At 37.4% G+C, this 21,536-nt stretch overlaps 1 protein-coding gene across 1 annotated transcript in view; it reads left to right on the forward strand.

Moving 5' to 3' along the window:
• LOC104295010 (chromosome unknown open reading frame, human C5orf42) overlaps positions 1-21,536 on the forward strand; it is a 65,534-nt gene that overhangs the window by 27,105 nt on the left and 16,893 nt on the right. The window contains 15 exon segments of the mRNA XM_009894711.1: positions 941-1,102; positions 2,910-3,018; positions 3,358-3,731; positions 4,180-5,052; positions 7,236-7,399; positions 8,176-8,309; positions 8,763-8,845; positions 10,049-10,128; positions 11,626-11,694; positions 13,238-13,430; positions 14,021-14,278; positions 14,464-15,204; positions 16,083-16,249; positions 17,460-17,589; positions 19,678-19,810. Coding sequence (XP_009893013.1) covers positions 941-1,102; positions 2,910-3,018; positions 3,358-3,731; positions 4,180-5,052; positions 7,236-7,399; positions 8,176-8,309; positions 8,763-8,845; positions 10,049-10,128; positions 11,626-11,694; positions 13,238-13,430; positions 14,021-14,278; positions 14,464-15,204; positions 16,083-16,249; positions 17,460-17,589; positions 19,678-19,810 — 3,670 coding nt within the window.

Below are 21,536 nucleotides of genomic sequence, written 5' to 3' on the forward strand. Positions count from 1 at the left end.
TTTCTACAGGTCTTGTCTACCTAAGTATTTCCTTTTTTTTTGTTAGATTAAGATATTTTGTGTGTTTCCTGACCAATATATACTTAACACACCAAAAAAAAAAAATTTGGTGCATTTAAATATACATGGTTTAAAAAAAAAATAATGAAAAATACTGAAATTTAATCATGTTTTCTCTACTTATACCCTCAGCAATTGATGTCAGAGGTCAAGGAAGAGAGAGAAAGAAACTGCTAGCATGATAATTGTCATATATTCTGTAACACTACAGTTGTTGATTTGTGACCTGTCTAGTCTAGCAACTCAGTTGTCCTTAGGAAAGGTTGCTTCCTTTTTAAAACAAGTCTGAAATTTCTCTTCAACAGAAAAATCAAGCTTCAAATAAACAGGATGGCTCTGTTTCAAATAGTAAAATAGTCTGATTGTCCTGTGCTTTGTGCAACAGTGACAAATGAGATAGAAACCACTCATTGTTTCACAATAAACTGGTCCATCTTAAAAGCCTCTTGTCTGGCTTAAATATCTTGCTCCCAAGAAAGAATTTATGGTCACCTTAAATCACAGTAAAATTTTTACTTCACCTGGTAATTCAGTATATTTAATCAGTTACAGCCAGTTTAGTCAAATCCTCAAGTTTTACTTTAAATAACTGCAGACAGACTCTTCAGCAGAGTGTCAATGGAATTGTTTCCTAAGCTGGTTTAAAAAAAGATCTTTTGGTTTTTTTCTCTTTCATTTTTTTTTTAATAGAAGTTATGGTCCTTTACAACCTTGATCGGTCTCCTAGCATTGTATACTTCTGTGTTTGGCAGTTAAGTTAGAGATTTTTATTTTCTGTTGGTTAGGGAAGAATCATTACAATTTGCAATGTATGAATAATTTAGTTGAGATATATTGTTCATATCAATTAATGTTTCTGTAGCAAGTTGTGTTTTTTTAGGATCTGAAGAAGAATGAATATGATGCCTCTGTAGTTGAGCATTGCCTGAATGCAGTGGAGTGGGCTTGTCGAATGCTTCCTTTCTGCAGGTTCATGAATGTGGAAGAATTAGTTCAAGGTGTAATTTTGAGTCTGCTTGGAGAATTGCCACCAGTGAAAGAGGTAAAAGACTTTAAAGCTAGAACAAAAGCAACAGAGATGATCACAAATATTTCTTCTCCTAAAAGCTACTCATGAGACTTTCTAGAGGTGTAAGTCTGAGTACCCAGACCCCTGAGCTAGAAGACAGGGATGGGAAGCAGAATGAAACCCCTGTAATCCAAAGGGAAATGGTGAGGGACCTGCTTCAGCACCTGGAGTTACACAAATCTATGGGGCCGGATGGGATCCACCCGAGGGTACTGAAGGAGCTGGCGAAAGTGCTAACCAGGCTACTTTGCATCATTTATGAGCAGTCCTGTCTAACCGAGGAGATCCCAGCTGACTGGAGGTTGGCAAATGTGACACCCATCCACAAGAAGGGCCGTAAGGGGGAATCCAGGGAACTACAGGCCAGTCAGTCTGACCTCGGTGCCTGGGAAGGTCATGGATCAGATCATCCTCAGTGCCAATACACGTCACATGCAGGAGAACAGGGTGATCAAGCCCAGTCAGCATGGGCTCACGAAAGTCAGGGCATGCCTGACCAACCTGATCTCCTTCTATGATAAGGTGGCCCGCTTAGTGGATGAGGGAAAAGCTGTGGATGTTATCTACCTGGATTTTTGCAAGGCTTTTGACACTGTTTCCCGCATCATTCTTCTGGAGAAACTGTCTGCTCATGGCCTGGACAGGTGTACTCTTTGCTGGGTAAAAACACTGGCTGGCTGGCCGTGCCCAGAGAGTGGTGGTGAATGGAGTTAAATCCAGTTGGTGTCCGGTCACAAGTGATGTCCCCCGGGGCTCGGTGCTCGGGCCAGTTTTCTTTAATATCTTTATCAATGATCTGGATGAGGGGATCAAAAGCAGCTTCAGTAAGTTCGCAGGTGACACTAAGCTAAGTGGGCGTATTCGTCTGCTTGAGGGTAGGATGGCTCTGCAGAGGGATCTGGACAGGCTGGACTGATGGGCCAAGGCCAATGGTATGACGTTCAACAAGGCCAAGTGCCAAGTCCTGCACTTGGGTCACAACAACCCCATGCCAGGACTACAGGCTTGGGGAAGAGTGGCTTGAAAGCTGCCCAGCAGAAAAGGACCTGAGGGTGATGGTGGACAGCCAGCTGAATATGAGCCGGCAGTGTGCCCAGGTGGCCAAGAAGTCCAACGGCATCCTGGCCTGTATCAGAAATAGTGTGGCCAGCAGGATGAGGGAAGTGATCATCCCCCTGTACTTGGCACTGATGAGGCCCCACCTAGAGTACTGTGTTCAGTTTTGGGCCCCTCACTACAAGAAAGACATTGAAGTGTTGGAACGTGTCCGGAGAAGGGCTACAAGGCTGGTGAGGGGTCTGGAGGACAAGTCTTGTGAGGACTGGTTGAGCGAACTGGTGGTGTTTAGCCTGGAGAAGAGGAGGCTGAGGGGAGACCTTATCATTCTCTACAACTGCCTGAAAGGAGGCTGTAGAGAGGTGGGGGCTGACCTCTTCTCCCTGGTGACAAGTGATAGGACGAGAGGAAATGGATTCAGGTTATGTCAGATGAGGTTTAGATTGGATATTAGGAAACATTTTTTCCCTGAAAGGGTTATTAGACATTGGAATAGGCTGCCCAGGGAGGTGGTGGATTCGCCATCCCTGCATGTGTTTAAAAAAAAGGGTAGATGTGGTGCTTAGGGACATGTTTTAGAGGTGGTTTTGTCAGGGTAGGTTGATGGTTGGACTTGATGATCTTAAAGGTCCTTTCCAACCTTAGCGATTCTGTGATTCTAAGTTCTGTTGAAAATTATACCTTACATGTGTTAGCTACTTGAAATGATACTTATTTTGTGCAGGTGGCAGAGATTTTCGTAAAAGCATTTCCTAATCCTGAAGATATAAGAGTTCCACTAAGAGATAAATATCATGGACTTCTACAGCGACTCAGACACAGTGTTGTTAAAGGTAATGTGTACCCGTCTTCAGAAAATACTAAATAAACTTTCTTTTTTACCCTATTCATTAATTAACTTATGACAATACCCCAGTAAAACAATTACTGTAGTTTTCAGTTAGACAACTTTGAGGGAGTTTTGTGGCAAATTCTGTATTTTCTTTCTGGTATGTCCGTACCAGTAACAGAATATCATGACGTCCAAGTTGATGGTGTTTCTTCATTTTGTCACAGTTTCTGTCTATATTTCTAAATGGCTATAATTTATGATGATTCCAAGTTCGTTCATGTCTCAATTTGAGCGAATAATTGAGAAGTCTGCATTCTATCGGATTTCTTTCTTTCAGTAGGTCCTGAAAGTGAAGAAATGATGTCTGTTGTTATACAGTCTACTGAAAAAGCAAGAATGAAGGCCTTGAGACGTGTAATAAGGAATATAGGCCCCATAGAAATTAATATTTGGGAGCCAGCAGAAGAGGGAGCAGCAGATGATGAGGCGCACTGGTACGACAGATTCTCATTAGGCACTAGTCTAAGCAGAAGCACCCTTACTGATCTTGAGAATCCTCAGCTATATAGTGATACTGACACAGCAGATACACTTTCTGATGCCTTGTTTACTGAAGGAATGAGAGCTCAAACACCTTCACTCCAAAGGTATGAAAAAAATGGAAGCAGAAAGCTTTCTATTTAAATAACAAAGAAAACAAAGAAAAAAAGGTTGGCTCTTACTGTTCAAGTAATCTTCTCACCAAACAGGATAATTGGATAATTGTGACTTTGGGTAATTTATCAAATCAGTAACTACAAATTTACCAAATCTTAGAACTCCCAGTTCTAAGTTTTATCAGTTACTATGTGACTGATATGTTTTTGAAGTGTAAATTATTACCAGCTATGACCACATTCATAGATGTTGCTATGTAAAAACTATGTATTTTACATTTGATTAATTTGCCACCTTAACATTGTATTAATGGAAATTTGGGGTTGTTAGTTTCCTGGTTTTAACAGTAGAGGAAGAAAAGGAACTAATGTTTCATTTACTTACTTTTTAATGTAATGCTTCTGAAAATGAACTTTAGCGTTAATGTTACCTATGTTTGTTGTCTTACAGGGACAGTGAACAGCAGAGACAAGGAGAAATAGGTAGCAAAAATACCACACACAAGATAAAAGCCCTTAACTGGAAAACAAAACATAAAGTACATGGAAAAGACATGCATAATCAGTGTAATTTGCCTGTAGTCGGTGCATGGGAATTTGAACGTGATGATGATGAATATGTTAATTTTTTAGAACTCTTTTTGAGTTATGTTCTTGAGAGAGACCTGGTAAAGTACAGTGAGCTTGGAATTCCATTTCTTACTAGCTTTTCTGGACTTCTTCAAGAGCATGAATTAAACTCTCTCTTTTTTGATGTTCATACAACTCTAAAACGTCGGCAAGGCAAAACTAGAAGCCAAAATGTGTTTAGAGCAGGGTCTTGCTATACTGTCGCCCTGGCACCTTGTGATCCTGAAACAGTGTCTGTCTATAATGAAAACCAAAACATTTTGGAAAATCCAACCAGTTTACAGTCCATTGTACGGACAACAGAACCTTCTGTGCATAACCTAATGAAAGGATATAATGAAGGATTATTTGGTTTAAAACACAAGTCAATTTACAGAGCTCGCAGTGACAATCAAGGAGTCACTGTTGTACCAGCAAGCCAGACCTTTCCTAACCATGCTTTCTGTAGCCTGCAAACTCAGTCAACTTCTAAATATGTTTACAAAACGGTTGATATAGTTGATACTGTACCAGGAGATGAACTAGCTGTAGAATTGATGGGTAAGTTGAGCAATATTGCAAAATTGCTTGAGTGGATGATCAGATGGTCTGATAAAAGACTGCTCTGTGGTTCTAATAAGCAAGATTCCTTAGAAGAGAATCTCCCAAGGATACATGTGAAAACATCATCAGCTGCTGTCCTTACTTCTTTGTGGCTGTTAGAACAGTTATACACAGATGGATCTCAAGCAAAGAGCATAAAATTTAAGGTAAGGAAGAGGATGGGTTAAGTGTCAGTGAAATGTGTGACTTAGTTATGCCAGTAAAGAAAATCACACTTATCTTTTACCTCATAGTTCTATTTTCTTTAAAACCTGGAATATGTAGTAATAGCCTTTCCTTTAATGGTTGCTAGGAAAAGAAAAGCATTCAAGGAATCATAGAATCATAGAATGGTTTAGGTTGGAAAGGACCTTGAAGATCATTGAGTTCCAACCCCCCTGCCATGGGCAGGGACACCTCCCACTAGACCCGGTTGCCCAAGGCCACGTCCAGACTGGCCTTGGACACCTCCAGGGATGGGGCCTCAACAACCTCTCTGGGCAACCTGTTCCAGTGCCTTACCACCCTTAACGTGAAAAACTTCTTCCTAATGTGTAATCTAAACCTGCCCTCTTCCAGTTTAAAGCCATTCTCCCTCATCCTATTGCTACATGCCCTAGTAAAATGTCCTTCCCCAGCTCTTCTGTAGGCCCCCTTTAGGTACTGGAAGTCCACAATAGGATCTCCCCGGAGCCTTCTCTTCTCCAGGCTGAACAGCCCCAGCTCTCTCAGCCTGTCCTCATAGCAGAGGTGCTCCAGCCCTCGGACCATCCTCGTGGCTCTCCTCTGGACATGCTCCAGCAAGTCCATGTCCTTATGTTGAGGACTCCAGAGCTGGACGCAGTACTCCAGGTGGGGTCTCACGAGAGCAGAGTAGAGGGGCAGAATCACCTCCTTTGACCTGCTGGCCACACTTCTTATGCAGCCCAGGATACGGTTGGCCGCCTAGGCTGTGATCGCACAATGCTGGCTCATGCTGAGCCTCTGGTCAATCAGCACACCCAGGTCCTTCTCCTCAGGGCTGCTCTCCAGCCATTCCCCGCCGAGCCTATATTTGCAGTTGGCCTTGTTGAACTGCATGAGGTTGGCTTGGGCCCACCTCTCCATCCTGTCCAGGTCCCTCTGGATGGCATCCCTCCCCTCCAGCGTGTCTACCTCGCCAAAAAGCTTGGTATCATCGGCAAACTTGCTGAGGGTGCACTTGACCCCACTGTCGATGTCCGCGACAAAGATGTTAAATAGTACAGGTCCCAGTACCGACCCCTGAGGAACGCCGTTCGTCACTGCTCTCCACTTGGACATTGAGTTGTTGACCGCAGCTCTTTGAGTGCGACTGTCCAGCCAGTTCTTTATCCAAAGAATACTGGAATTCTGTTTATAGGAGGACTTTGCTTGGAGATTAAAGTTCTGTTTGGAAGTCTTGTTTAAAATCTAACTCATTTATCTAGATACCACGTTATTTGAGCAAATTGCTACAAGTTCGGCCACTGTGTCTAGTTTTAGACATCATATTTGAAGAAACCTAGTACTGGAGATAGGCTATGGAAAAACAAGACAAAGAATAAAGAAATAGTTTCTCTGGGGAGACCTAAATTTAGATTAATTTATGTGTGATGACAGTGCAGATACAATCTGACTGGAGTACTTAAACTAGTTCAAGATTAGTGAAAAGTGAATTTTGAATTTCTGTGTACACTGTTACACAGAGTTGGAGAATGTGTGTTAATATAAAAGAAGCGATTAATAGAGTATAAAAGAAGTGATGTGTTAATATGAAAGAACGTGATGTGTATTGTTTTATTTTATATTTAGGGACAACTGGGTCACTCATCCTCTTTAATTAAGGCTACATGAAAGTCTTTGAGGGGAGAGGGTTGTGGAGGTTTTTAGAGGTTTTTCTCCCAGATCAAAAGAGATTCTGTCTTGGTTTTGGTTTGTATTTTCTGTTTTATGACAAGTACCACCTGTATTTTACTTTCAGCTTACTGCTGTCTTCAGTGATAACTGTAGAGTTTTGTATTACACATGATGAAGGTCAAATCTTATTGTATATCTTTGTATAGAGTATATTTAATTGTCACATAGCATGTTTGATGATTGACGCTGAAAAATCTCTCTTATTTTATGCTTCCTTTGGATAATTCAGAGTACCATTGCTTTACTTAATGCAAAAAGGGGCAAAACTCAGGTTGCACAGGCAACTGCAAATCTAGAATTTCTCAGCTCTGTAATGGATAAAAGAATATGAAGTTAAGCATAGACATACTACATGAAATCGTTGGGATTTTTTTTAAAGTATCGGGTATCTTTTTTTTAATTAGTGAATTTTCGTTATCGTTATTGTCAATAGAGTCCAGATAATCAATCTCTGAAAGAATTTGCATCTCTATCAGAAGCCCCATCTAGGACAGAGAAAGAAAGTAGTATGAATGAAGGCTCTTCTATACTGGCCAGTCATCGTCTTGATGTCCAGAGCCCTCAAGCCTACGATGATCTTTGTGAAACTAGTTTTGGGTAATTTATTTTTTTAAAACCTAAGAAGTCTAGTTGGTTGTAATTCCTCAGCTAAGCAGCATGTCAGTATGAGGAGTTCTGTTGTTACTACATGTTATATACATGTTTGAGTGCAAAGTCAAACTTATGCATATTGTTTACAGCTGCATAAAGCAGATGAAATATTCTCCATCAGCAGATGTACCTCTCAGTAGAAAACAGTGTAGCTGTTAGAATTGTACATGGTTATTTATAAAGTTAGTGACGTGGAAATGAATTCTAGATTTCTGATATAATTAATATCATGGTTTTCTCAAAGAATTCAGATAAATTCCACTCAGTTTAGTGTAATTTTCTTTCTGTTGAGTTGAGAGTTTACAGTGTTAGTTTTATTTTCCCTGAATCTGTGATCTAGCTATGTTCATATGTGTATGTGTCAGAAAAATAGATGGAAAAGACAGTGAATATTTTATTTGTTAGTATCTTACACAGTTGTGAAGGTGGATATTCCTTAACCTGAAGTCCTTTGTGACATTTCTCTTCATCTTTTGCTGTACTAAAGAAACAAAAGATCTTTGGTATTAGTATTCTGAGACATTATTGTGTGTCTTCTCGTACAAGAATTTTTTTAGGTGAAATTCAGAGACAAAATCTATATGAACATTGATTATATCACAGCAGTGTTTATTTTACAGTTACACACTAGCCTGCAATCTGAGAGGAACAGCATACTTACACTATGTCAGATACTTATGTTATTTGTGTTCTTGATTACCTTTTGTAATTCCCATTGCCAGGATGTGTACAAAGTCAAAATATTTTGATGAGAAGGAAATGAATCATGGGAATTATTCTTTACCTCATATTACTGAAGATCTCAATGAAGTGGGACCATTTGTTCAGGAGGAGTTAGATGTAACATCAGAAAGAGGTTTGTTTTTATGGTATATCCTTTTACTATGGTCTGACATGTAAAACAGTAGGAGTTTAGCCTAAATAGTATTGTATGTCCCTCTGTTTATTTAATCAAAAAATGGAAATAAGCTTTCATTTTTCTTTGGAAATTATTATTTTATCTGTTTTTGCATTCTGTCATTACTTTTATTCTAAAAGAATTCATGCAACTGTGTAAAATACGATTTGAAAATTGTAAGACCCGAGTATGCATAGGTTAAGTTTATCATATTTTTACCATGAAAATAAGCTTCAAGTGCATGCATCATCACCAGTAATAACACAAATTTTGAATTTGCTGAGACATCTCTCAGCTCCTTCCTGCTTGCTAGGGAAAAAGTGGACTGATGTGACTGGTTGACAGAAATCACATAATAATGTTCTATGTCATGTAGTTTTGTGATTTAGAGTAACTGTGTTTATTTTGTAGAGTTCTTTGAGGAGCCATATGAAACTCCAAAGAGCTCCAATAGCTTTGTCAAGGTCAAGCCTGTAGAACATCAAAGAGGAAAGGCAAGTTACCATCTTGAACAGAAGCATCAAATTATTATAAATACTTGTCAAAATACCCTGAATTCCTCAATATATTTAAGAAATGGAGGGCTTAAAGTGTTTAGGATTGATGATTTTTTTTTCCACTGCTTAAATCAATAATTAAAGTCATAAGTAATTAAACAGTAGTAAAGTGTGATTTGCTGTGAGCACTTTTGAAAACTGAATTATTGTTTGTAAAACTAAATGTGTGTGCCCATATAATAAAAATCTAAAATTATATCTAAAATTATATACATAAATTAAACCTTTCTGATGTATAACACTACATATAAATATATAAGATTATGTATGCACACATATATGCAAAAGCATGTAAATTAAGAAAAAAACCAAACATGGTCTTTTGGTTAATAGACCAGATGTTTATGTGTATTTTTTACACTAAAGAGCTGTATTAAAGAACTTCTTTTTTTTCCTTTAAAAATGTGTGCTGTCTCTGAAGTTATCACAGAGTCATTAAGTAAAACCTCTACCACTTCTTTGCATGCTTGATTATTAAATATAGAAAGATGTTTATTTTGCTCCTGCCTGAAAACAATCTGGATCTGTAAACAAGCCTTGTTTTTTCATGCATCATCTTTCCTCCTAAGTCTCCTTTCTTTGAAATTGGCAAAGGGCTATTATGCTGAGATGTGAATTGCAGTGCCTCGGTGTACTTGCTTGTAGTACTCAAGATTCAGTGCTGTTGATGGGATTAGAAACAATAAGTGTATTGTGATCTTCAGTTCTACAATGCATTTCTCAAGTGTTCTGTTCTCTGGTATTTTCTACAATGCAATTCTCTAGTGAATCTGTGGCATGTGTAAAATCCTGCATTTGTTTCAATTTCTTAGTTAGTAGATAGTTTGTGTACAATAGGGTTGTTTCCACATTTTCATCTTTAGCTGGGGAGTGCAAGATTAGCAGAGTGTATTTCAAGGGTACTGTATGGATATGAATGTGAAAAGAAAAATTCATGAATCATTAGGATACCTCCTTATTTTTGATCTGTAGCTGTCCTATGATAAGTATGTAATTCTGATTATTTTTCAGTCAGATTTTTTCAAGTGGCTGATTAATCAAAAGTATGTTTGCCTTAGGCTAATAAAATAATACTTTATTGAAGCAGAAGGGGGATATAAAAATTTACAAGTTCAGATGCATCTTTTTATGTTCCAGCAGGTCTCCATTTCAGATGTAGATAGTCCCCAGGAAGATCAAAAGGCAGAAGAAACAAAGACAGGAAAGGCTGAACAGAATGTGTGAGAGACTATTTTTGTTGTTTTAAGTTCTCTTTTAACTTTCCTTAAAAATCTAAAGTAGTTTTGTTCATTATGGTATCAAGTGAAGTCTCTATGGGTTCTTGCTGTTTATAGCAACAAACTCCTAGTTTGAAAGTACATTTCAGTCATCTTCTATTTCACATGTACAGACATTTCACATATACAAAGTTTTGGGTGGATGAGTAGTTATTTTATTAATGATCAAATAAAAGAGGCATGGTTTGTGGGAAGGTGTGTCTTATATCTGGGAGAAGGATAGAGAATAACTGGAAAAGCTTTCAGATACACAGTTCCTTCTCCAGACCTGAAATAGGAGCAGCATCTTCGGGCTAAATACAGGTAGAGAGCCATTATTCTAGGAAATTTTAACTGCTAATTTCAATGTGACGTGCAAGAAAGACAGATTGGTGTCTAGGAAGGAGAAGGTGAGATAAAAATGGATATGGGTGATAAGCTTGTTGGCTCCTGTAAGAGGGAGGGAGGTATTTTACACAAGAAATTTACTTCATTATGATCTTTTTAAAGTTTTATGTTTTAAAATATCTCTACATTTATAATACAATATATATGAAATTATAGGAACAGTCCATAAACCTAATTGTTACATCATCTGTTTGAACAGATTACTGCTTAGTTTGATTTCTCTGAAGTTTTTCAAGGCAAGAAACTGTATTTTGTAAACACATGGTCCATTAAGTTTACCATGAGGAATCTTGGTCTTTTGTGCTTTTTTTCTTTTTTTTTAAATGACAGAAAAATATCAACCTATTTTTGTTACTTCAGTTAGCTTTCTTCTTTAATCCACCAAATTTGTTGTAATGAAATGTTTTCCTCTGATATACAGTGCCTGAATGTCTTAATATTTAGGAAATCTTATTAATTGTATTGGCACATAAATAAATATTCCTGTGTGTATATAATGTTTGTGAAAAACTTTTAAATGGCTTAATTTTAGAAAGACTTAGAATCCTCTACTATTTTGTACTGATACATTTTTGTTTTGAAAGAAACAGAAATGACTGCACAGAAGATGGCCCTCAAGGATTTCTTATGATACTGGCTTTTCTTTTTTAGGAATGCAGATTATAGTGATATTAACAGTATTGCTTAAATTGGATTTTCTCTTCTTTTGTCAATTCAGATTAGCCTGCCTTTTGCATGCTATTTGTGTTGAATAGCCAGAACCTTTTCAGTGCTTTTGTTTGAGTCAGTTTCTGATTGCTAGGGAGACAAAGCACAAATGTCAATATTTGCCAGCTCAAATTGCAGTGTAATGCCCTAATTGAAGCAATGCAGATCAGTATAGCTCTGATCAGGTGGCTTTCAGGTATTTTATCTCCTGTTAATTAAAATACTTTTTCAGGAGGTTTTATGTATGTGTACACACACACACATGTATATAAATGTATATAAAATGAAAACAAACAGCATAACAAATCATTGTAGTATTTACAATACTCTTTTCTTTCTTTATAGCATGACTGATGTTGTTACTAGCACAATTTCTCACTCATTCTCTCTAGAACAAGATGCAGAAGTTCCCAGGTAAGATAAACCTCTAATGTTTTATATAATAAAAAAAGGACTATCCCTATTAAATTTTCAGTCTTAAGTAACATGATGTGTAGATTGGATGACAAAATATTTGCAGGTATAGTATATTGTACCTGCAAACTGTAGTACTAAGTAGCCTTTCCTGAAACTTTTTTGCACTGTAGTCCTTGAGGATCATATACTCTTGTTTGTTGTCCAGAATATCACACGAATCAAACACGTTCATTCAGAGCTACTAGATTTCAAGAGAAGTGATACTTTTGTTTTCTGGTTCCAGACAGAATCATTATATGGTATTACTATAGAAGATACATTGTTAAATAAAACACCTAAACAATAACATTATAAACTGGCATTCATATTTTTATAAAGTTATTCAAATGCATATGTTCTACAGCAACTGCCAGGTACGCATAAGTATATACATAATATTTCTATAAACAGAGAGTCTGTTGGAACTGGGAGAAGGGGTCAGGAGTCAGTCTCAGGCTTTCACTTCTAGAACAGTCCTCTGAGTTTTTTCAGTTTAAAGAAATCTGAAGTACACATTTGTTTGGATTCCATTTTCCTATGTCTCTCATCTCATTTCCTTCTTGATTTTTTCATGCCAGCTTCTTAAAGAAAAAACTTTTCTCAAACTTTAAGGGTTTCGGGCCATGCTTAGACATTCTAATTGTATTCAAAAAGATTTCCTGTGCCCCTTCACACCTGTGACTTATCCAAAACCTTTTAAGTATTACTCATTAGCCACTGCTTTAAGCTTCTGTTTCTTCACGTGCTTGGAGACCATCCTGCTTGGGTGACAAATCCTCCAAAGGTTGCCTGTACCCATAGCAATGTCAGCATTTTTCTTAAACAGAGAAATGTGTTTTGGGTCCATTTCTGTTGATGTAGGTAAAGTCCTTCAGTTTCTTTATAACTTAATGTAAATCCTAACCCTCTCTTCTTTATTCAAGGGCTTTATGTACTTAATGGTCTTTACCTACTAAAAGATCTCGTTATCTCTGTGAGAAAATTCAACATATTGTATTATCTGGTACAAGTTATTTTGTTTTCTATCTGAAATTTTGTTGTTGATTTTTAATTCCAAATATATAAAGTCACCTTTAATTTTTTCACTGAAAGTGTATCTCACATCTCTCTTACTTCAGCTAATAAAGTCCTTCTCCATTTTTCCATCAGCTGTTTGGTTTCGTGACTAGCCACGCAGCCCTTCTGTCAAATCAGTGTTTTCTGCGTGTATCTCTAGTAAAGATAACATTTCAGATACCCTTGTAACTAAAAACTCAGATAGAACTTGCATCTTTACTACTGTCTTTCATACATTGTATTAGGAAGCATTAGGAAAAAGATGTCATACATACTCTCCAATTAAGATTGTACAGTATTAAGTATTAAATTTTTCCTACAAATAAATACTGCTTTAAAAAAATGATGATACTTTAAAATTTTCTGGATTGGTTTAAGACAACCTCATATAGGTGTTCTGAACTATGAATATTTTTTATAGTTTTGTTTTTTTTTCCTTTTTAAGTAATAAAGAGATTTCTCTAAGTGATGGTCAGCCTTCTCAGACTGTTGTGTCAACTATGTCAAGTGTTGCCTCCAATATTTCCATTTCTGCAAAGAAGCGAGAAGTCAAGGAAGAAGTCCCTACAGAAGAGAAACTAAACACAACAGAAACTGTCAGGCATATGCTCCAAGATGAAATGTTTAAGTTAGTTCAGGTGAGAGCATCTTCTTATTGAAAATGGTATTCACACTACAAACTGTGTTATTTAAAACAGTGGAGAAAATGACGGTTTTAAAAGTATTCTCTGTGTGGTTATTTTTGAAAGTTTTCTGGTTCCATGTAAGCTAGTATGAAAACTTATTTTAGAGTTAACTCTTCCTTTTGACTCAAGAAAATGAGTAATACGATAGTAAAAGTTTGAATGTGTTTTGGTTCACATAACTCAGTGTGGTCTAAAATACTGAAGCTGTAATAATTTTGCAGCTATACTAGGATTTAATTTTTGTTAGTACCCTGCAACAATTTTATGTGACCTTACATTTACTCACACTTCACCAAACAAGTGAAGGATTTTGTCTTGCTTTAGCATAACCTGTCTGTGGCAAGTATTTAATGTATCTTAAAAGAAAGTCCAGTACAATAAACAGTCGTACAGCTGAGTCATTATTGAAACTTTGGGTTGTTGTCTATTTTGTCATCTATATTAACAGCATCATGAACAGTTAAAACATAGCCTAGACTTAGAATTTTTGCTAAGATTTCTGTTAAAGTTGTTTACAGTGTTAACTTTGTGTGTGTATCCAGCTACAGCAAATCAACTTCATGAGTTTAATGCAAATAGTGCAGTCATCCTTTGCCAACCTGCCAAATGTGCAACAAATTTTGCAACAGCATCAATCTTTTCAAATGGAAGGAAGCCAGGCTGCACACACTAGCGAAGTCAATGGCTCTCTGAAAACACAGATGCTCACTCAAGAAGATAAAGGAAAACCTGATCAAAATAGCTTCGATTTTCAACCAAGGAGTAGTTTAAGAGATGAAAGCAACAATGACCATATAAAAGTAGGTATAAGTGTCATTTATGAAGGCAGTTCTGTATATCTGTTATCTGCCCTGTTAAATTAGGAAAAGTTTTTGTAGTGATTGCTGTAGACAAAAAAGATTTACACTGGTTTTGTGCATATTTAGTGTGTGGGTGCTATTTCAAGGTACTTGTAAATGCTGTTTTGTTTGCTTTTCTGATTTAGAATCGTCGGGATGTGAATGTTTCTTTAAGCCTATTAGAAAGCCATAGCAAAGAAACAGGATTTATGCCACTGTCTCAAGATTTGCATTCTTCAGCACCTACTAAACCACTTCATCTCCTAACTCCTTCCTCAGACATCCAGAAAACGCCAAAGCTTATCCCTATTGAAAAAAACCTGAATTACTCAAATGGATTTCCTTTGCTTAAGCTTGAATCTGGTTATCATTTCAAACCGGCATTTTTACATCCAATAGAAATGTCATCAGCTTTTGCTAGACTACCACCAGTACCGCGAGTAGCTTGGAGTTCATCACATTCCTTATGGAACCATAAGTCATCATATGCAGCAAGAAAGTCAAAAGATTTGAACATGAGTAGATATGACCCTGAGATCCCAAGGCAAATGAATGAGGAAGAAAAAAGCTGGGCAGAAACGGTTTGTGAGGGACCTCCCAAACACTTGAATCTAGATCAGTATGAAGCACAGCAAGAAGTTTCACCTGAGCAGCAGTTCTCTGCAAATGAGAATACGGACAAAGTACTGATCACTCAGAACCTCAGTGGTATTCCATTGTTGCACTTGCAACTTGACTCAGTACCTAGACTTCCACCAGTTGTAAGGCATCCAATCACTACTACTTTAATATCTGTTAAACCTGCAATGAAGGAGACTGACTGCAGAGAAACACTACAGCACACAGGAATATCACTACTCCATGCTAATTTACCTCTAAAAAAGAAGGTACAGGATTTTAATAATATATTTTCCTAAGTTGTAGGGGGGTTTGAGTTTCATGTTTTCATATTCATCAAAAATGAGTTAATGTTTCCAGGCTATGGAATTTAGAAGTGTTGAGCACAGCTACCAGAAGGAATCTGGAACTAAGGTACCTTTTTATTGGCATGTCCCTATGAGGCAGGCTATGAGCTTGGAAATGTTTTAGCGATGCTAGATTGATTCCACATTCAATAGTTCATCAATATTCAGCCCATTAGTAATGAATGTAAGGTATCTACTATCTAAAATACTGGATAATATTTATATAGTTAAAAATAGGTCTGTTTTTACAGAAGTTTAAATAGAATTATTTACAGAAATACAAAGAATGCAGTAAGAAATCCTCTTTTGTAGGGGCAGAAATGGAATGCTAAAGGCTTGCTAAGAAAATATTATCTTCTGGATGCTAAGAACTTGATGTTTTGAAAAATGTTGTTCTGATAAACTCTTATATGCTTGCGCGTTCCAGTTGAAAAGAATGGAAATGTTTTTCCTTGAAAGGTGCTTTTTCAGCCCTTGTCTACATTGAATAGTTCCTAGTTTCATCCTCAGCTACATATATTAGAAAAGCAAATATTAGTGAGCTATGTTCCATGGAGAAAATTCATATCTTTTAGTTTACTTTCAGAAAATAGTTTACACGTGTACACAGTAGCTGAGATTCTGGTCTGATGCTGTTAATATTAGGTTTTCACTTTATCTACAAATTGCTACAGGCATTGTGTTTGTTTAACTTAGATCCAAACTGGACCTGCTCTTTTCATCCAATCTGACTGGGATTCCCCTATATGTTTCCTGTATCTGTTTCACTTTTGCTTCTGTCTCTCTCTGAACACTTCAAGGCACCAAAACTCATTCCACTTCAAGATCTCATTGCATTTGAGCAACGCCACCAACATCCTACTGTGCCTAGTACTTCCTTTGGGCAAGACCAAACTGAACCTATCCGGTTACTAAAATCCGATGTTGAACCATTTGAACTAAGAGATGTGCAGAATAATAGAAAAAGGCAAGTCAAACTTTTAAAGTACATCTTCATTTTGAAAGATTTACTGGTAATCTGTACCTTTAGCTTTTAAATCACTGGGAGTTTTTACAGCAGCTTCAAATAAAGTGGGATTGGATGTAATTCTCTTGGAGGAGAAAAAAATAGCAATTATTAGTAAAGACACAGCAGGAGAAGTATAGCATTAGTGCACGAAGGAGTTATTGCTGTTTCCAGGCTGGGGTGTCTGTGGTCTAAAGTCTTGCTGTCATCTGGCTGTTTGCTGTAATACTGTTCATGGAATGCTTTGCTGCTTATACAGTGAATCTTAATAGGCTACTGTCTGCACTGCGTATCATCACTGTTAGTAATAATCTTCAAGAAAGAGCTCTTTCAATATAATTCAAGATACTGGCTTTGTTTCTGAATCCAGACAGTGATTTGTCATTACTTTTGAAATTTGATTTATTCTTTGTTAATTGAGTGCAGAAGCAGTTAAAACAATTTGTTTAAGCTGCATGCATATCCTTGTTCAGTTGTCATATAATGTCAGTAGATTCCTGACATTTCACAGATCTGTGTTTTCCATGGAAGAGTTAATGACATCACTGCATCTAGAACAGAACACTTGCTTCTGATTATGATGCTTTTAACTCTGGCATTTGGAAACACAGACTCTTAAGTTTTTCACTCCTAAGGTGAAAAACAATTGATACATAAGTAACTGCAGCTGGAGTTTAGAACACCTGTTCTGATATTGTCGGCTGAAATGGTTGAAGCTACAGTTTTTGTCTTATAATGTACTTATCAGATACTAAAATTTGCAACTTTTTTAGTAAAATAGTTAATTAAAAAGAGGTTTGTTTATTGTTGGAGTATTTCTTACAGATTCCCTACAGGCATTTTGTGTGGTAATGATTTTTTTTATCATACACAAAACATAGATATGGAATGTTACGTGCTTTGTAATATTTAGTATAAATAGTTTATTAGACAATTAACAAATTTTGGTGTGATTAAGTATTTTCATGAGTTCCTACCACAATTTTATATGGATTTCTGGTAGGCAAAAGTAGTGCTTTGAACTGATCTCTATGCAACAGTTGTGTTTGTCTTTTCCACCTTTATTTCAGTGTATAATTCTTAATAGTAATATTTCTTAGAAAACAATGACAGGTATTTTTATTGTTTCCATGCAGTTCTTATTTATTATATATAATTAATATGTTGACAGACAAAAGAGGCGTGATATGAAACAAATGAAGGAGAAGGAGGAAAGGAAGAAAACAAGTGTGTCCTTCTGCCCAGATGACTCCATCATCAATATGAGTGATACAGCGGTGGCTGTTGAATCAGGGACTGGGGTATAGAAAAATGGTTTTTTCTTTGCCTTTTTCCATTCAAGTATTAACAGGAAAGAGAGAAGCAGGAAACTGTAAACCAGAACAATCATGTAAATCTCTTTCAGGCTCTAGCCTAGAAACAGTATACATCTTTCGTTCATATACTTGCATTTCCTGTAAACAAGAGATTTATTTTTATAAAGTATTCCAAGGTTGCTTTTGTTTTTCCTGGGACATGAACCTCTCTATTTTGACGGGGTGTTTGTCTGTGTGTATATTTAAAGTAAATATATACATAAACACTAATTGCTTGCTCACAGTAATGCTAGGACAAATGACCCAAGCATTACCGTTTTTACATGAGGCTAGATGATGACAGTATAAGAGTGAGGATTGGGAGCACGAGGTCTCAGTTCTGTCTTCGCCAAGAAACTGAGAAGAGAAAAGTCTTCATCAGGTTGGGTTTTGATTTATGCACTTCTGCTGATTGTTTGCCTACGCCTTTTTGATATCTTTGAACATATTTGGGGGTTATCCTTGCAAATACCAGATTTCGAGCTAGAACACTGCCAGATTTAAAGCTGGATCACTACCCAGAGCAGCAAGCTCTATTTCTGGCCCATACCATACTTTCTTTGAGACTTCCCTGTCCAGTACAGCAGCTGGACAGTCACCTCCCCAGACCCGGGAGATGTTAATTATGGTACAGCAGAGATAGCGTATACTCAAGAATGAGGAATTTGTGTTACTGCAGATCACCTCAAGGTACATATAAGAACAAATGTTACATAGTCATTCCACTAAGTTGGAATGGATCAGAAGAATTAAAAAGGGGGGTACGAAAAGTACGTTACAATGATTTATTTTTTTCCCAAATTATTACTCAAAGGAGGTAAACTGGGAAGTTAACAGCATCAAAAAAGCCTTTAATTGGCACTAGGACTATTTTTTAAAATAATTCTTTTTCTCCTTATATTAGGATCAACAAGCAAAATCTACATCTTACCTTCAAGATGGTTTTTTCGTTTCAGTGGGCAAGTACAAGTCTTTTTAATGCTTTGAGTGCTTAAATAAGATAACAAACAGAAGTTTGTTAGATTTCAAAGGAAAACTCTATAGTCATCAAGATGTTAAAACACATTGTGTAGTCTGCAGGCAATACAGTGTAATGGCTTATGGGATCTTTCATGAGAAGATCTTTTGACTTTCAGAGTATACAACAGATATTCAGTCTCTTTTTGGGGCAGTCAGTTCTTAGGGGATTGGCGTGCAGAGAGATGCAGGCAAATTTAAGATCTCATATCAATTATCTGTAAACTCAGAATAATTCTCCTGAAAATTATAGAAGTGTTTTTGATTTTTCTTAAAACTTATAATCTTGTGTTTACGTTCATAAGCAATGGACTTCAGGAAATAAGTCTGTTGAGTGAATTTCAGTAACTATGCTTCATAGTGATTTCTGTTCATATGATTCATCAGCAAAATGCTGTAGACAATGCTTTCAAATTCTAAATCAGTTTATTTGTTTTTAAAAGATACAATTTCAGTTTTATTTGCTTGCGTATTCTAATTACACAAAATTTAAGGCTCTTTTAAAGGAAACACAATGTTTAGAGTATTTCTAGCTTGCAAAATGAAGTCTATGCCTATAGAAAAATTTGCTTCTTTCTAGTACATTAATTCAGCACAATATTTAGTCCTGTCAGAGGACAAAATGCAATCCATTCTCTGAAATTTGGCCTTAAAGAGATACTGGCTTTCAAAGCTCTTTAGAAACATCAATAAAGAAATAAAGCTATACAGTCATAAATATTTCCCCCCTTTTAAAATATGAAACAAATTGTTATTGTACAGCATACTATAAGATTTAATTTAAAAATTACATGTCCAAACTGAGCCTTGATTTTGATTTTAACATTGTAAGTTTCCATACAGTTGCATATTCACATACAGCAGGCAGTACACTCTTTTCTTGAAATTATTCGTGAAGTACACCTAGAAATAGGTTAAAATTATCTGTCACAAATGCAGAGAAAAATCTGCTGGAGCCTTTAGTTTTGAGTTAATATCATTGCTTTCATAGATTTCCAATTCTTGTGTCATTTGTAGACACTTACTGTGTATTATCAAATTTTAGGCACGACTGGGGAAGCAATTACTACTTCAGCGGATCTACATTACATAGCTTCTACAGGAAAAAAAACAGCAGAAACTCAAGATGCAAGTACAAATACTCACCCAGGTAAGTGCTACCTGTGTGACCTACAGCAACCAGCTATTTCTGGTGTTGCTTCTTGTTAATTTTGATTGTTGGTCAGTTTCCAAAAGGGAGTAAGTTTTTTAAAGGGAAAAACAGTGTTTTCGTGGAATCATGGAATTTTCAGAGTTGGAAGGGAACTCTAGAGATCATCTAGTCCAACTCCCCTGCTAAAGCAGGATTGCCCAGAGCACATTACTCAGGACTGCATCCAGGCGGGTCCTGAAAATCGCCAAACGAGGGAACTCCACACCCTCCCTGGGCAGCCTGTGCCACTGCTCTGTCACCCGAACCGTAAAGAAGTTTTTTCTTGTGTTTGAATGGAACTTCCTATGTTCCAACTTGTGCCCATTGCCCCTTGTCCTGTCACTGGGAACCACTGAAAAGAGTCTGGCTCCATCCTCCTTCAACCCAACCTTTAGACACTTGTAAGCAGTCATAGGGTCTGCCCTCAGCCTTCTCTTCTCCAGGCCAAAAAGTCCCGGCTCTCTCAGCCTTTCCTGATACGGGAGATGCTCCAATCCCTACACTGGGCTCTCTCCCGTAGTTCCCTGTCCCTCTTGAAGTGGGGAGCCCAGAACTGGACACAGCATTCCAGTTGTGGCCTCACCAGCGCAGAGTAGAGGAGTTCCCTGTCCCTCTTGAAGGGGGGAGCCCAGAACTGGACACAGCATTCCAGTTGTGGCCTCACCAGCGCAGAGTAGAGGGGCAGAATGACCTCCCTCGACCTACTGGCCACACTCGTCCCTATGCAGCCCAGGATTCCATTGGCCTTCCTGGCGACAAGGGCACATTGCTGGCTCATGGATAATTTACTGTCTACCACGACCTACTCCTCAGAACTGCTTCCCAGCAGGTCCCCCCCTAACCTATACTGGTGCCTAGCATTCTTCCTCCCCAGGTGCAGGACCCGACACTTGCTCTTGTTGAACCTCATTAGGTTCTTCTCTGCCCAGGTCTCCAGCCTGTCCAGGTCACGCTGGATGGCAGCACGGCCCTCTGGAGGGTCAGCCACCTCTCCCAGTTTGGTATCATCAGTTTTGTGCTGTAACTTCTTGTTTCAAAAAGTATTAAACCAGGAGATACTGGAATATAAATTACAAAATATGAGTTAAAATAATTATAAATAAAAATATTAGTGATGCCATTATGTAAGAGTTTCCACATGCTTTCTGTAAGTCAGTTCTGCTGTGACTTTTTCTCCTTTTAACTTAGCTTGATTTTATTTTAGACCATGTTTCATATGTGACTGAAATTGGTTCCCTGCATCTTCCCCCCAGCTTTGCTTTGCTTGTGAGCTAGGAAATCAGAAATGTATGTTCAGATAATGCAATCAGTGTCTTTACTCTCCTCAAATTTATGCATTTTGGTTTTGGTTTTTTTTCCTATCAAGTGCTCAAATCATATCAAGATGTTGGAATCAGTGCTGGAAATGAGGCTTCTGAAGTTCAAAAAAACGAGTCAGTCGTATCTGTTCCTGTGTCAGGTCTGGCTTCAGTCTTTCTCTACTTCATTTGTTGTTTGGGAAGTCTATAAAAATATTAGAATTTTAACATGGTTTTTGTGCATGAGGTAGCTTAATGCAGGATGTAGATAAGAAGATGCTAATTTATCCAGCTTCTTGAAACCAAATGTGACATAATTACAATACCGTTAATGAAAAGTTTGGCTGGAATTTTTCATGGTGCAATGTACCCATGCTTTTGTATTC

The sequence above is a fragment of the Charadrius vociferus genome, unplaced genomic scaffold, assembly GCF_000708025.1.
Source record: "Charadrius vociferus isolate BGI_N301 unplaced genomic scaffold, ASM70802v2 scaffold450, whole genome shotgun sequence".
In the NCBI taxonomy this organism is placed as follows: Eukaryota; Metazoa; Chordata; class Aves; order Charadriiformes; family Charadriidae; genus Charadrius; species Charadrius vociferus.